Consider the following 12,738-nt stretch of genomic DNA (forward strand, 5'->3'; position numbering starts at 1 on the left):
CAGAGCGAAGGGGAGGGGCGGGGGTCAGCCCCAGGGGACGCGTGGAGCCCAGCGCGGATCCCCGGTCGCCTGCAGCCCAGAGCACACGCGCGTGAAGCGCCCTGCACACAGAATCGGGCGGCGTGCACATGCAACCTGCACGCACCGAGAGGAACGTGCACTCAGACATGTGGAGGTGCGTTCGTGCGTGCGGAGAGACAGGCACGAGCGCACCAAATGCACACGACCCGGAGGTCCTTGCACACTACACGCGGGTCACTCGGGGACTTGCGCGCGTGGAGGCTGGCGCACGTGCAGCGCCTGACTGCGGACACGAGTGGAGCTGGTACGCGAGCCAGCAGCCGCACACAGAGCCCCGGCACGGTCACACAGACATGTGCACACCAAAAGCCTTGTTCATGCAGGAGGCGTGCGTGCCAAGAACACGTTCCCAAAGACACACAGAGGAGAACACAATGCAGATATGTGCACAGTGCAGATATGTATGCTCCGTGCCTGCCGCACAAAGCGGGCAGTAATCATTTGTTGAACTGAAACCCACTCATCCACCAAGCTATGTGCACACATTCTATGCAGAGACATTGCCCAGAAAACCCAGTCATTCAACCAACATTCGCCCCACTCTGACACAGACAGCCAGCCATGTGCACAGACACGCCCACTTCCCAGCAGGCAGGTATACGCAGGACATCAGGGGAACTCAGCTCTTCTTGGCTCTTCAGATTCACACGTGGAGGCATAGCCACGCTGTCGCATGTGGTCTGTGGCTGGCCTTCCAGGTACAAGCAAGAGAGAAGCAAAATGCTCACCCTGCAGCCCTGCTGTCCTGCGGACTGCTAAGACTGTTTCCACGTTCAGCACACCTGCCCTGAAAACTCCCAACATGACCCCCAGATCAAGCCTGCAGAAAGACAGAGGCCATTGCCTGCATTGGGGCTTGTCTTCAAAACCCAGTGGCTCCTTTATTTAATGAATCCGGTACAAACTAGATGGTAAAATTACAGAATGTGGGACTGGAAGAAATCCAGTTCGTCCCAATCTGGCCCCCTTTTAGAGATGAGGAGGAGGACCATTCACTGAAGACATCTGTGCTTGTGTCAGGGCGAAGGACTGATGCAGATCCTCCTGGGACCCCAACCCTTGCAGCCCAGACGGGGCCTCTAAAATGTCAATGCAATCACCATGCCTGCCAGGTGCAGAGATGGGCGACAGCTTGGGGTGCTGGGGAAGGGACACCTAGGAGGGCCCATAGCCTAGTGGGTGGGAGGTAGGGAGGGCAGGTGGGGTTGACTGCAGGAAAGTGACTTCTAAGTTGAGACTTGAAGAATGAAGAACAGGGCAAGTGAGGTGAGGCAAAGGAAAAATGACAGCCTGGCTTTGTCGAGACAGTAACCGTATTCCCAGCAGCGACAGCAGGGCAAGATCCCAGTGCACGTCTTCTTCTCACAAACACATATATCCCCTTCCCCACCCTCAACACCCCCGCTGACCCTAGAGAGCTCAGGGAGGAGGGCAGCCAGGGGAGATCTCCCAAGCTTCACTCCAGAAGATCATTTCAACCCGTCCTGCCAGCAACTCTTTCCTTTTTCCGTTACCTGTCAAATAAACACAATGCCACCACTGATCAGAATCTTAAAAATGAAAAGACTGAATGCCTGGCTACTAGGAACTGTTTCCTGTTCTATTTCAGGCTTTGTCAATATGCATCTATATCAAATTCATCGCCATAATCTGCATATTTTCATCCTGCTTTTTCCACTTAAAAATTTACCAGAAATGTTCCTGTCCTTCTACATGATTATCTTCATAATTTTCATTTTAAGTGTTTTCATAGTATTGCAACAAGTGAGTGTACCGTGAAATTACCTAATTATACTCTATTCTTAGACACTTAATTTGCTCCCAATTTTCCATCAGACAAAAGCAATCATCCAGGAACAGATCAGCACCGTAAACCTAGGGAAATCCACCTGCTAACTGTATCCTTCATGTTCACACATCAGAGAAACACAAAGACAGATGCCCACATCCACCAGTATACCAACATTCACACACAGGCACGTGCCACCTGCTAAGAAGGAATTGTTGTGGATTAGGAAGGGGAGTTTCCTTTTTAAGGAAATATTGGGTAAACACCTACCATTCCTCAGCCTCAGTGCACTGATCTGTCTAGTGGGGGTAATGCTAATCCCTGTCAAACCTTCCTAAAGGTTCATTGTGTGGATCAAATGAGAAGATAGCCATGGAGGCTGTAAGCAGTACAGAGAATTCTAAAAACATAAACACAGTGGTGTCTCCAAGAATGAAACGATTATTATCTTACCCACCCCTTATTTAACAAATGAGGAGACTGGGGCTCAGAAATGGGGTTATCAACAAGGTCACAACCATTCTTGGCTGAGTTAGAACTGGAATCCACATTTCCCAGCACATGGCCCAGTATTGCTCTTACTTTCCATTTTCTTCCATCGCCTGAGATGACCTCTTTCTACCCGCCCCCCATTAGTCAAAGTCCACAGAAGTACAGTAAAGCAGATTCTTGAGAACAGAAAGATTTGTAGGAATACTCCATCCATCAGGGTATTTCCTTTGTATGCTCTTCCTGCCAAAACCAACACCTAGAGCATATTTGCAGGCTTAGCATGTAAAACTCAGTAAAAAGTATAAAAAATGAAAGGTGAAGGTCAATCTATAATTCTTGATCCAAGATGGAGACCATGACCTTGTAAGGTAGAAATGTCACTGTCACCTGAACTGTGACCCACACTTTGATGCCTCTGTCTCCACCCTGGCCACCTGCAGAAAGGGTCCTGTAGAACATCATGTTTATGGAGCCCAGAAGCATTTGTTTCAAGAACTACTTTGGCCCTAGCCTGTTTGGCTCAGTGGGTAGAGCGACAGCTTGTGGATTGAAGGGTCCCGGGGTCAATTCTGGCCAATGGCACATGCCCGGGTTGTGGGCTCTATCCCCAGTGTGGAGCATTCAGGGGGCAACCAATCAATGATTCTCTCTCATCATTGATGTTTCTATCTCTCTCTCCCTCTCCCTTCCTCTCTGAAATCAATTATATATATATATATTAGAGGCCCAGTGCACGAAATTCATGCACAGGGTGGTGGTACCCTCAGCCCAACCTGCACCCTCTCCAATCCGGGACTCCTTGGGGGATGTCTGACTGCTGGTTTAGGCCCAGGATCGGGCCTAAACCGGCAGTCGGACATCCCTCTCACAATCCAGGACTGCTGGCTTCTAACTGCTCACCTGTCTGCCTGCCTGATCAACCCTGTCTCTGCCTGGCGACCTTATTGCCCCTAACTGCCCCCTGCCAGCCTGGTCACCCCCAACTGCCCCCCTGCCAACCTGGTTGCCCCCAACTGCCCCTCTCTGCTGGCCTTGTCACCCCTCACTGCCCCCCTCTGCCAGCCTGGTCGCCCATCACTGCCCCCCCTGCCAACCTGGTCGCCCCACACAGCCTGCTGCTCAGTTGTTTGGTCATCCCTCACTAACCCTCCTGCTGGCCTGGTTGCCCCACACAGCCTGCTGCTCCGTCGTTTGGTTGTCCTCATTAACCCCTCTGTCATCCTTGTTGCCCCACTCAGCCTGTTCGGTCATCCATTCAGTTGTTTCGGATGTGATGGCCCTTGGCTCTTTATATATATAGATTTTTATTTTTTTTTTATTTAAATAACTACTTTGGAGCCAAACATCAGATCTGGGGTAAGACCACCATTACCCTTTAATCAACAAATGGAAATAAATCAAGCACACCAGTCATGTAGACATCAAAACTTTTTCCAAGACTAAGGACAAAATTCTTGCTTTTCTCCAGGTTGTGTTGGCATCAGGTAGATACAGCTTTCAAAATCTGTGCAAAACAGCTGTGCTACAATCCGTGTGATTGGTGTCACAACAGCCCTCTGCTAAACATGGTGGTGATGGCAGGGGTGGGGGGAGTGTCTAGTTGCAGCCTGATGCAGAAGAGTCACCGCCCCAGACACTGACAATCACAGGGCATAATCACAAGAAAATAAAGAGGATTCAAGAGGGGCTGCCCATAACCAAGGATGATGGGGAGTCAGAAGAAGTCCAAGTGGCACAGTAGGAGAGGACCCTAAAGTGTGGGTCCATTTCTAACAGCCTGAGAAAATGGGGAAACATTGAGTCAAGGAGGCCAAACATGTGCAAAGGCCCAGAAGTAAAGTAGGAGAAGGAATTGGAAAAGGGGGCAAGAAGGAGAGAAAGAGAAGAGGAGGGGGAGAAAAAGGAGGCAAGAAGGAGAAGAAGAGGGAGGGGAAGGAACAGGGGGAACAGTAGCTTGGGCTGACTGAGGCTGCAGGAGGGAGTCCCGTGCCCTGTGCTGAATTGGAAATTTGGGAGGTAGAACGGACAGCAGCAGTGAGGACTGGGCCATGTACTCGAGTGCTCCCTGCACACTCACTGAGCAGAGCCCTGTGTGCCAGGAACTGTCTCGGCGCTGAAACAGGTTTGGTCACAGGAAATGAAGAAGAACCGGGGCCCATGATCCTGCTCCGCTGTAATAGAGAAAGTGCCTGAGCACCTGCTGTCCAGGTTTAAATGCTGAAGATCTCAGACCCCCTGACAGTGAGGCGGGGCCCTGTGACCGGGCCCTGGGAAAGGGATGAAAGCAGGAATGGTGAAGGATGGCTTTCTTAGAAAACAGAGCTGGTTTCGAGGATGCTAGGAAATCATTGAAAAACAAACAACTGGTAAACAGAAAGAATCAAGCATGTATCTTGCCTTTCCTTCTACGAACGCCATTTCAGGATAATGAATATTTGGTGAGGGGAAGTTTGTCTTGATAGAAGTATCCTATATAATAAAAGGCTAATAAGCAAATCAACCGAACAGCGGAATGACTGGTCACTATGATGCACACTGGCCACCAGGGGGCAGACGCTCAATGCAGGAGCTGCCCCCTGGTGGTCAGTGCACTCCCATAGGGGGAGTGTCACTCAGTCAGAAACCCTGAGCTGGGCTCACAGCTGGCAAGCACAGCGGCCATGGCAGGAGCCTCTCCCGCCTTCGCGGCAGCGCTAAGAATGTCTGACTGATGGCTTAGGTAGGGAGCAGGCCTAAGCCATCAGTCAGACATCCCCCAAGGGCTCCTGGACTGCGAGAGGGCGCAGGCTGGGCTGAGGGGACCCCCCTCCCCCCGAATTTGGTGCACCGGGCCTCTAGTTGACTAGTAAATGAAGAAAAAATGATATAATGAAAATACCTTAATGAAATGATAGTTCTAGGCAATGACCATCAATAGTTAATATCATCAAAAGAGAAACCCTGGGACATGACTTGCTTCCTGAGAGAAGAACAGGCCAGCACCTATGAAGTAGTCCTTCCAGAAAAGGGAACCTGAACCTAATCAAACCTCTAGATTGAATTCCCAATTCAGAGAAAGCTCAGGAAACAGAGACATACATTAAAAGATACTATTGGAGTGCACTTAGCAAAATCCAGATCATGGAGACTTTATGGGAAAAACATTTTCTTCAAAAAAATAAATTATAAGGGGGGAAAAGGAGATGGTGGGGGAACTTAGAGAGACACAGGAGGCATGTCAACCAAAAGCAACATTCAGACTTTTGTGAAATATGATTAGAACAAATAAGCTACAAAAATAATTGGGGAAGCCCTGGCCAGTGTAGCTCAGTTGGTTGAGCACTGTCCCATGCACCGAAAGGCCACTCATTCAGTTCTCGGCCAGGGCACATAGCCAGGTTGTGGGTTCAATCCCCCATCGAGGTGCACGTGGGGGGCAACCAATCCATGTTTCTCTCTCACATCGATTTTTCTCTCTCTTCCTCTTCCTCTTCCTTCCTCTCTCTCTCTAAAAAATCAATAAAAACCTATTTTAAAAAATAATTGAGGAAATGCAAACACTGACTGGATATTAATTATATTAAGGAAATGTTGGCTTTTATAGATGGGATAATGGTATTGTGTCTATGTTTACACAATATTGCAGATGCTTTACAGATTATAGTAATTGATGTCTGGAAGTTTCTTACCTCTCCCAGGGCGAGGGGTATAGATGAAACTAGATTGGTGTTGACTTTATAATTGTTGACATTAGATGAAGGATACATGAGGGTTCATTATATTATTCTCTCTACTTTTGTTTTTGTGATGGTTAGTTTTATGTGTCAACTTGACTGGGCTAAGGGATGCCCAGAGAGCTGGTAAAACATTATTTCTGGGTGTGTCTGTGAGGATGCTTCTGGAAGTAATGAGCAAATGAATATAGACTGAGTAAAGAAACACCTCACCCATGTGGGTGGGTGTCATCCAATCCACTGAGGACCTGTGTAGAAGGAAAAGGCAGAGGAGCCCAGCCGGCATGGCTCAGTGATTGAGCGTCAACATATGAACCAGGAGATCATGGTTCGATTCCCGGTCAGGGCACATTCCTGGGCTCGATCCCCAGTGGGGGCCGTGCAGGAAGCAGCCCATCAATGATTCTCTCTCATCATTGATGTTTCTATCTCTCTCTCCCTCTTCATTCCTCTTCGAAGTCAATAAGAATATATTTCTTTTTAAAAGACAGAGGAAGGGTGAATTCACTCTCTCTGCTTGAGCTGGGACATCCACCTTCTGCCCTTGGACATGGTGCTCCTGGCTCTTGGGCCTTCACACTCAGACTGGGACTGAGGCCATGGCTTCCTGGTCCTAGGGCCTTCCGTGGACTGGAGCTCCACGGTCAGCTCTCCTCATTCTCCAACGTGCAGACAGCAGACCTGGGGACTTCTCGGTTTCCATCATCGTGTAAGCCAATCCCTTATAATGAATCTCCTCTGTATATCTGTACACATGCCCTAGCGGTTCTGTATCTCTGGAGAAGTTTGACTAATACAGTTTACATTTGAAATTCTTCAAAAAGAAAAGTAAAAACAAAAACACAACAAGACAGCTGGCATGCATCCGCGCTCTCTGCGGGGACACAGAAAGCTATTTCCTCGGGGTGGGCAAGTTAGAAAACGGTGCTTCTTCCTCGTATTCCCCACAGCCCTGGGCTGGGAGCTCGGCTGAATTTCCACTCCCACCCACCCCTCGGATTGTCTCTACTCTGCTGCGTGGAGGGCTCGAAACCAGACTGCTCCGCCGCAGCTTTCCCATGAGAGAGAAATAAACTCCTATCTTGGCTGACCCACTGTGGGAAGAGTGTATCTAGTTAGGTGGATAGGTTAGCTCTTGCTGCAAAGATAGTACATAATAAATAGTTATAGAATCACAGAGGCACACAATAGGCACGTATTCTCACAGACCTGCGCGGGCCAGCTCCGCCCTGCACAGAGGCAGCTGGTGGTTCTGCTTCTCAGGCCGGTCTGTGGGCGGCTGGGCGGCTCTGCTCCACATGTCCGTCATCCTCCTTGGTCCGGCCAGGACATGCTCCTCGCCAGCAGGGCCAGTGGAAACTCGCTGAGGCGAGCCAGCGATGCAGCTTACGCAGAAGCTCGGAGAAGCCAAGACCCGGGGTGAGTTAAGGAAACAGTGAGTGGTTTTATTTGATGGGAATCACGTGTGGAGCACTGGAGCCTTCCGAGCAAAGGAGTGAGCTGATCAGAAAGAGTAATCTATGCACAAAATGAATGGGGTGAGGGTAGACTGTAGGGGCGGGGAAATCAGGGGGATCCATCATGGGGTGGGGTTGAAGGTCAGACTAGGAAAGGCACATTGATCCTGATTGCAGGGGTGCGAAGGAGGAACAGAGGACACACCTGAAATTTTTCACAGAAAAGAATATTGCTCCTTTTAGGAGGATATAGTATTCCAAAGGTGGTCTCCACACCCAATTGTTCCGAAATCCAAAGTGATTATACATGCTCATTTGAAAAGTTACAATTTACTCTTATTCACTTTGTAATAATCTCACTCTGACTCTTACTAACTTCTCCACATTTTCTCCAGTTTTGCTCTTAATAGGGGTGAGGCAGTCATCTATACTTATAAATCAACTCAAATGTAACTATCACCATAGCAAACACGGGTGGGCTTGAAGAACTACAATGGTGCCACAGAGTGCTAGCGGCCCCCATTTTCTGTCCTCCCCTTCTTCTTTGATTATACAACCTCTGACTTTTAATTGGACATATGGGCACCTGAAATAAAGACTACATTTCCCAGATTCCTTTGAGCCATGACAAATGGGATGTAAGCAAAAGTCATGTGTGACTCCCAAAAGGTGTCTTGAAGGCAAGGAGGTGTGCCCTTCTCCTCCTCTTTATTGTTTGTACTAACTGGAAGGTGGATATGAGGGCAGGGGCTGGAGCAGCCACAGAGGACCATAAGTGGAAAGTACATAGCGAACCTCATGCAGAAGGTAGAGAAGCAAGTTGGGAAGAGCCTGGATATTGGATGATTTCATAAAGCCACTCTACAAGCTCCAGGCGCCTCTCCTTGACTTCTTTAAAGTAGAAAAGAATTAAATGTCTATCTCGCTGAAATCATTGTTATTTTGCAACTTTCTCCCACTTTTTCCACGTGCCACCAGGTGTAAAATCACCACACGACCCCTGATTTCTGCTTATGTGGGTACAAGACAATGTGACATGTTTGGGCTATGAGTCAGGGCTTTGTTCAGGTGGCAATGTGTCCGTTGTAAGTTTCTAAGTAAGGACACTACTTTAATGTGCATCAAGAGGCAACGAGAAAGGGAAAAGCGGGGGGAAAGTGGCCCAAATGTAGTCAACAAACGTTGAGGGCAGATCGAACAAATTGGATGTGACAGATGAATGACAGCCTGTCCTTGTTGGCAATGGAAACATTATGACTTTATCTCAGCTCCTTAGCTCCCTCATTCTTCTTCCTTGGCAGTGGGCGTGGGTGAGGGGTGGAAATCCACGTGGGGGCAAAGGCCAATCCCTAGATTCACGATCCTTAGGTGCTGGTTCTCATACTTCCGTGTGCAGAGAATCACATGGGGAATTTGCTTAGAAGGTGGATCCCCAGGTCCCAGCCCCTGAGATGCTGATTCAAGCCCTACCTCCACCCAGGTAAATCTCATATAGATGGTGCGGAAAATGCAGCTGGAAGATCTCAACTGTTGCACTGTGACTTGCTCTCCACCATATGCCCAGCACCCAGCACCTGGCACGCTGTCGGCCCTGGCGGCTGCTCAGTGCCTATCTGTTGGCAATGGGGAGCCGCTGTGCGATCTTGAGCAGGAGAGTGACTTCAAAAACACTCCCACTCCTACTGGCTCTGCTGCCCCGAGCCTGCTGAGGGAGAACCAAAAGGAATGTCTAATCCAGTGATGGCGAACCTATGACACGCGTGTCAGAGGTGACACGCGAACTCATTTTTTTGGTTGATTTTTCTTTGTTAAATGGCATTTAAATATATAAAATAAATATCAAAAATATAAGTCTTTGTTTTACTATGGTTGCAAATATCAAAAAATTTCTATATGTGACACGGCACCAGAGTTAAGTTAGGGTTTTTCAAAATGCTGACACGCCGAGCTCAAAAGGTTCGCCATCACTAGAAATCCAACAGGAACTGAGGAGTTTCTTAAAAAAAAAAAAAAAAAAAAAAAAAAAAACAGCATTTTGATCCTCAGCCTACTTTCTCCCTTTGTAGCCAGTGTCTCATTGGCCTGCAATGAACTCTGTGTCGGTATTAGGTGATTCATCCTTTGGAGATGGGGCCTGAGAAGACCTGGAGGAAAGAGACGGGGTGTGGAGGGGAGGCAGAGTTTAGGGCCAAGGCCTCACGTGTGCAGAGCTTCCTATAGTGTCCACTGCCTTCCCCAGGGGGCTCCTCATTCCTCCCTGCAGGGGCATGGTGACTGTGCTTGCCCTCATTTCACGGCTGGGGAAACTGAGGCTTTGAGAGAGTAGGTCACTTTATCCAAGTCAAGGGCAAAAATTCACAACCAGGCATGCCTCCTAGCCTTGGTCATTCCACCATGGGACACAGCGCATGGTGGTTCAAGTACATTTATGCACGAGCACCTCCCCCCTCCCCCCCCACACACACAACCAGGAGCCCAGTCTTCCCACAGCTCAAGATGAGCATGGGCAACCCTCCTTCGCATGTTTACGACATCAGCTGACTTTGTCTCCCTTTCCCCTCTCCTGAGTCTCTTGTCCCCACTTCTCTGGGTGGTCTCCATGCCTTGGGTCAGACTCCAAAGGCAGTTTCAAGTGTTAGCCAGGCCAAGGGGTGGATTTGAGAGGCCCACTGGTCCTTAAGGTAAGGAAAGGGGAGAGAGAGGCTTAGGGCAGAGGCCTGGTCTCTACCCCCTAAGGGGCCTGGAGGGAGGTGGGAAGAGGTCAGAGCCAGCAGACCTCCTGGGGATGTCCCCCTGCCACTTCCTGGCAGGTCACAATCTGGCAGCCCCAGGACGGCCAAGGCAGATGTGGTCCAGCCCTCACCGCACACTGTGTTCAGGCAGCATCATTAGGGCTGGATTGATGGTTGATTACCAATAATAACTGCTCCAAAGCAAAGCCAGATGGGGAGTGTTCAAACTGAATGAAGAAGGAAATGAGCTGCCATCCACAGGGAGAATGGCTTCATGGGGGGCCTTGGATGAGAGACTCTCAGATCCAGAAGACACGGTTCACAAAATCCAGTCCACCTCCGACTCAGGAAGGGAATCTTCATTGTAGCATCACCCACAGGTAGTCACTCAGCCTTTGCAAAAATACTCAAGGTGACAAAGGGCTCCTCCCCGCATGTGTCTGTCCTTCCGGGTCCCATCTGCCCACCTGCACATTGAGGAGGTCATCCAAATGCTCTCCAGAGGCCCTGCCTCTTCTAACACTCTCCACCTTCAGATCCTTAAACCTTGTGGGCATCTAACCCAGAAGGCTGTACTTAACTGAGCTTACAGCTCAGGGAGCTCTGAAGTGTCTAGCCAGAGGTCTGCAACATCTTCCTCCTAGGAGCTTACAAACAAGGCTGGAGAGTGAGTCCCAGCTTCCTACACAGCCCCAGGGTGGAGTGGGGGGGTAGGGGGGGTGTGCAGTGAGACACCTGGAAACGCCTGAGGTGAGGAAAGCCTGAGCCACTTCCTGGCGGGTCACAGAGGACGGCCAGGGCAGCAGAGGTGGGGGCTTCCCGTGTATGGCTGCTTAGCCAACAGAGCTGTGGTGGTGTTTGTTTTTTGTGTCAAAGCACTTCACTCCACCACAGAATCCCACTCCCTATGGTCTTAGTCCCTACCTAGACTCACACATCTCATTTCACTACCTGCCTGCCCCTGAGGGTGCTTGAATTTGCCATTCCTGGTTCATCCCTCTGCCAGAATGCCCTCTCAGCTTGACACCTGCGCCTGCTGGCCCTCTCCTCACCTGCCCCAGCATGAGGCTAAACCAGCCCCGGGTTCTTATTTTGCATGAGTTCTCAAATCCCTTCGCTGGCCTTGCTTCCTCCAGGCCCGGCCTGTCTGTACCATTTTTGTTTCCTTACATTGTCATGGTACAGACATTCTCAACCTGGGAAAAACCTGCCCTCTCAGCTTGACACCTGCGCCTGCTGGCCCTCTCCTCACCTGCCCCAGCATGAGGCTAAACCAGCCCCGGGTTCTTATTTTGCATGAGTTCTCAAATCCCTTCGCTGGCCTTGCTTCCTCCAGGCCCGGCCTGTCTGTACCATTTTTGTTTCCTTACATTGTCATGGTACAGACATTCTCAACCTGGGAAAAACCTGAGCCTCACATTTTTGTTTTGTTTTGTTTTGTTTTATTGTAGTCAAATATACATAACCTCAAAGTTACAGTTTGACCATTTTTTTAGTACATTCACTTAATTAACATTAAGTGCATTCACAATGTTGTGCAACCATTACTACCATTTCCCAAACTTTTGCATCACCTCAAACAGAAACTCTGTACCCATTAAGCACCCCATCTCCCCTTCGCCCCCGACCCCAGGCGACCTCTAATCTACTTTGTGTCTCTATGCATTTGCCAATTCCAGGCACCTCATGTAAGTGGAATCATACAACCTTTGACCTTTAGTGACTGGCTTATTTCACTTATCATAATGTCCTCAAGGCTCATCCACACTATAGCCTGTGTCAGAATTTCCCTCCTTTTTAGGGCTGAATAGTATTCCATTGTATAGATAGGCAACATTTTGTTTATCCAGCCATCTGTGGACAGACATTTGTGTTGCTTTCACATTTTGGCGATTGTGAATGAGGCTGCAATGAATGTGGGGGCACAAGTACCTCTTTGAGTCCCTATTTTTGATTCTTTGGGGCTATTATACCTAGGAAGAGGATTGCTGGGTCAAATAGTAATTGTACACTTAACTTGCTAAGGAGCCACCAAACTATTTTCCTGAGCCTTGCTTTTAAATCCACAAAATAGCCCCTTTACTGTGACCCTTCAGTCTCCAGCTCTCTCCCCGTCTCCTGTAACAAAACAAGTAGGCCCTCCTCTGGGCTCCCAGGCATCTATGTATATGACCATGCAGCCCTGTCACATTGACCTCTGGTCATTGTTTGCTGGTGTCTAGGCTATGAGTGCCCTGAGGCAGGGACAGGGTCTTCTCTAGCCTCATGTTCCCAGAGCCTAGGAGGTGTGCTCTTGGCTCAGGGTAAGCCAATGAGGAAATGAATCCACACTTATTTGAAGGCTGAGTGATCAGTTGCTCATTGACTCACTGACTAGCTCCCTGGCCGACTGACTAACTGAACAAACACCGCACTCTCCCTATGATCTCTGCCAAATCATATCCTTTTATTCTTGGCTGGAAAGGGGACACTCA

General features: G+C 49.2%; 1 protein-coding gene across 1 annotated transcript in view; it reads right to left on the reverse strand.

Annotated features, from left to right (window-relative positions):
• Positions 1–7,384, reverse strand: part of RNF165 (ring finger protein 165) — an 84,068-nt gene extending 76,684 nt beyond the window's left edge. The window contains exon 1 of the mRNA XM_005865743.2: positions 7,285–7,384. Within this exon, the coding sequence (XP_005865805.2) occupies positions 7,285–7,384 (100 nt within the window). The remainder of the gene's footprint in view (positions 1–7,284) is intronic.
• Between the last annotated feature and the right edge of the window lie 5,354 nt (positions 7,385–12,738).

Source organism: Myotis brandtii, unplaced genomic scaffold (genome assembly GCF_000412655.1).
Source record: "Myotis brandtii unplaced genomic scaffold, ASM41265v1 scaffold212, whole genome shotgun sequence".
Classification (NCBI taxonomy): Eukaryota; Metazoa; Chordata; class Mammalia; order Chiroptera; family Vespertilionidae; genus Myotis; species Myotis brandtii.